Source organism: Apaloderma vittatum, unplaced genomic scaffold, assembly GCF_000703405.1.
Source record: "Apaloderma vittatum isolate BGI_N311 unplaced genomic scaffold, ASM70340v1 scaffold1470, whole genome shotgun sequence".
NCBI lineage: Eukaryota > Metazoa > Chordata > Aves > Trogoniformes > Trogonidae > Apaloderma > Apaloderma vittatum.
Genome location: NW_009692685.1, coordinates 99,055 through 103,045, shown reverse-complemented (window position 1 = coordinate 103,045; position 3,991 = coordinate 99,055). Strand labels below are relative to the sequence as shown.

The following is a 3,991-nucleotide window of genomic DNA, read 5'->3' as shown; positions in this document are numbered from 1 at the left end:
GCGGCCCCCGCCCCCCCCCCCCCTTCCTGTGCGGAGTCAGGCCGGCTCGCCTCCCTGGCTGGGGGTCTCTGCCGGCAGCTCCTTGATTCCGCTCTCCTCTGAGGAATTCAGGACTCCGGTGGACTGCGACTGTGAGGCAGTAGGGGAATGTGAAGCCCATCGCGACGGTGGGCGCCGATTCGCTGGTCTCTCTGGCCGGGAGAAGCAGGGTTGGAGGGACGGGGCTAGTGCAGAACAAGGTAGTTCCTTGGCAGCCAAGAAAGCAAAATAGCAGTTAGTGACTCGCATTAGAAGCTGTCTGGATGCGCAAAGAATTAAGAAACAAGGAATTCAAACTAAAGCTAAGCATCTGTCTTGTTGCAGGACAAAAGCAAGCAGCGAACATCTGGCTGTGTGTGGGCTCCAGGTGTCTGCATGCATGTCTGTGACTTACAGAATGGGTAAGGAGAGAATGAAAGAAAGAGGTCTCGGGTGAACTGGAGTCGATGACAAACTTCCATTTGCTCATTCTCCTTGTGCTAGAAAGAGAAGAGCTGTAAAGCACATTTGTATGATAATTCAGGAAGATCCACGATTCATCACATAGCTCTAAGTGCTGCCCTGGCATCTAAGGCCAGGTTCAGCATTTGCAGGTGGGGTGAAAATCAACCACCAACTCCTTTTGTCTGCTTCAGAGTTCAGACTGACACGCAGGAAAGACTTCTCAGCACCAGAATAATGACTACAGAACTAGTTATGATCGCCAGATGGATTAAAGATCAGGCTTACCTATAGATTTAATCTTCTGGAATGTCAATCCTTACTGCCAGCTGCTGAAGCCTGAGCTACAGGATTCAGTGGTACTGTACGTTCAAGATGACATTCACAGAAATGGAAAACACTTGAGATTTTATTCCTCTAACAACTTTCCACTGTTTAGGCTTGGTCAGCCTGCATTTGCAATTAGAAACAATCTGCAGTTGTGATTTTTCACCCTGCCACTAAGATGGTAATTGCTTCTAATATTTACGGGCTTTGCTCATGGCACACTGAGGCTTCCCGCCTCACTCTGAACACTCCTTCCACCAAGATGAGCAATGGTGGGAGCAAATCTTCATTGCAGTGCCAAAGCCAAGCTTCTAAATTTCACTACATACTTTGGAATTTAGAAAAGCAAATCAGTTGAGTTTGTCAACCCATGAAAATGCACACTGAGGAGCAATCACTGGAGACAACAGGTGAGTGCAATGAAAACCACTCTCAAAATCAGAAAACAAACTGCTGATAAGTGAATAGAGAGACCAGAAATGATACAAGGCAAAGGACAAGGTCTGGTGTGGTAAGGCACAGGGAAACCAATGCAGCAACAAAGGGAAACAGTAGGAAGGAAGGAAAGGATTCAGTGCACTGTTTCACAAGGAGAAGAAAAAACGCGACTAGGGATATTGGAGTAGGTAACATGATGTGATTGGCAGTGAACAAACAAGGTGATATGCCACTGAACCTCTCCATTACAGTGGAAGGACCAAACATGAATGTTACGTGACAGAAAGAGAAATTTTGAAGAAACAGAGCTGAGGTACAGTAAATGGAGTTTGTGCAGGCGCATGTTTTGGAGAAAGTGCATGGTCAGACTTGGGGAAGCCTCTGTGAAGGGTGAACTTAGTGCTTTTGGGCAACACACAGCCAACAGGGTGATCTACAGTTGCCCACTGCCACTCAAGGCAGAGCTGTGCTCATCTGCCCTTGGCACTCATGGAGAGGGCTACCAGCGAGCCACTGCAGGAGCTGACCGGGGGGTACAGAGCCCAGGCCTGAACTGCCCTCTCTCTGCATCCTCACCCCCCCAACCCCATCTTTGCAACTTCACAACGACAACCCTTGCTAAAACAACAGTAAGGCTGAAACATAAATCGGTGCTAACAAGAAGATTGATTTCGTGTCCTCATTTCACCTTATCCCATTGTGCTGGGGGCAACATATGGTCTGTAAAAGCTGCCACTAGATGCAGATTTGTTAAGAGAAATCCATATGTGCAGCAATGCTCATAGGCAGGGCAACACAGTGAATTTAGGCTATGAGATTTGTGGGGTTTTGTCTTAGCCTCTTTCTAAACAGTGGCTTAAAATGCTATCTCTATAGCACTGCTTGCCTCTGGCTGCTTTATCCTAGTTTCACAGCAGAAAATGGGAGTCAGCATGGTGATAAAATTTATTTCCACTGCTGCCTCTCAGTTCAAAAGCCCCTCTCTAACACGCTGGCAGATGTTGGTCAGCTTTGACTGAACGGCAGGGTTAAGCTCGTCTTATCAGTGATGTACACATGCCCAGCACAATGTAAGGCTGTGCTGGCAATGGACGTTGCTCCAGGGCCAACAAGTGACTGGCAGTGTATCTTACAACGTGCTGGCTGCTGAGTCAGTCACCCCTACCTGCAGCATGGCTTCCTTGGCATGTGCTAAGGAAATCCAGCTGTGAGGAGGAGATTGTATGGAATGGTTTGTGAAATCCTCTCCCCACTTACCACACGTAGTTGTCCTAGCTAGGAAAGTTTAGTTTTTTTAAAAAAATAATATCCTGGAGCTGCTTGTGGGCATGGGTGGAGAGGCAGTAGTTGTTAATTTGGACATAGAAGATGGGAAAGATAGTTTCAGCTTTAGTTTCTAGCTATTTCCTAAGCCAGGCTGTCAGCTGCCATGGCTATACTAATAATTACATGGCTATATTAATAAATAAAGAAATAAATCGTTTTTCTGGCTCTGAGGCAGAGTGGATGGTCACAGCTCACATCTGTACAGCTTCTTCCCTTCCCTGCACTGTGGCAACCTTGGCCACTGGCCAAAGCTGAGCCAGGAACAGCTCAATGAGCAAAGGTGACTGTCAGCCACGGGCTGGTGCTGGAGCCTCCTCCTCAGCCCTCTCTGCCTGCTGCTGGAGCCCTGGCCAGAGGCAACACGTCCCGGGGCAGCCAGAAGCCCTGTGCAGTGCCGTGTATTTGTCAAAAACAAAAAGATGTTTGTTATAAATCTGAATCCCTTCCCAACATTTTTGTATACTTTTATGTTGGTCTTAAATTTTGCCAGTCTGTTAAAGCTTAACAAAAAACCCTAACAGCACGAATTTTGACTTAAGTATGACCTCTCACAGCCCATGCTACAGGAGAGCGCAGATGGGCTCCTATCCTGAGCGTTTTCTGACCGGCGCATATGAAGGACCCCACAAGGATGTTGGTGCACGCTGACACTTTCGGAGCTGGGATTGTTAATTTCCCTTCATTAGCCCACATGTTCAAAAATGACTGCTTTCAGAAAGCTCTGGAAACAACGTAGAAAGGACTTACAGCAGTGAGGCAGGCAGGGTTAGAGTCCCCAGGGGGTAGTTAATAAGACAGTTTGGTTCTGGACAGAACAGACAGAAAAGAAAAGAAAGCAAGTAGGTTGGAAAGAACTATTTTAATCAATTTTTTTTTTAAGTGAAGATTTCACGTAATCAAAGAAGTCGTCTCTGGATGTTACTTCCTGTTCAGATCATGTTACCACTGTTATCACAGGGAAAGTAATAATCATAAATAAAAGATAAGACACTAGCAGAAAAGATTCAGAAAGGAAGGAAGCAAACACACCAACCTTTTACAATCCTAGAACAGTCTCAAAAGTGGACACAGCATTAAATAAACCAAACATTTCTACTCAGCAGAGAAAGACATCTGTTATCCTTTGCCAACCTTGATTAGGGCCAGGGAAAAAACACATTGGTGCAAAAGAGGAACAAGGCTGTGTTTTCTTCCATTCACTTGATTTCAGGTGAGTATTTCTGCTTATGAAATCTTTAACAAGTGAAAAAGCTTTGTGTTGTTCCCGTTTCTCATATTGTTTATGCTTATGTTATACAGGTTTCACGAAAGCCTCACCTTTCTCCCTTTTTCCTACATAACAGTGACCCTGGATGGGAAACGGAAAAGCCCTTTAATTCTGGTAACAGCTTCCCTTCTTTTTAACATTCCCCCTCCCATG

The 3,991-nt window shown here is 45.9% G+C and overlaps 1 protein-coding gene across 1 annotated transcript in view; it reads right to left on the bottom strand.

The window, feature by feature from the left end:
• The window catches only part of MTCL1 (microtubule crosslinking factor 1), a 92,444-nt gene that overhangs the window by 1,023 nt on the left and 87,430 nt on the right, over positions 1-3,991 (bottom strand). Inside the window, exon 15 of the mRNA XM_009878370.1 lies at positions 6-246. Within this exon, the coding sequence (XP_009876672.1) occupies positions 37-246 (210 nt within the window). The 3' untranslated portion in view covers positions 6-36. The remainder of the gene's footprint in view (positions 1-5; positions 247-3,991) is intronic.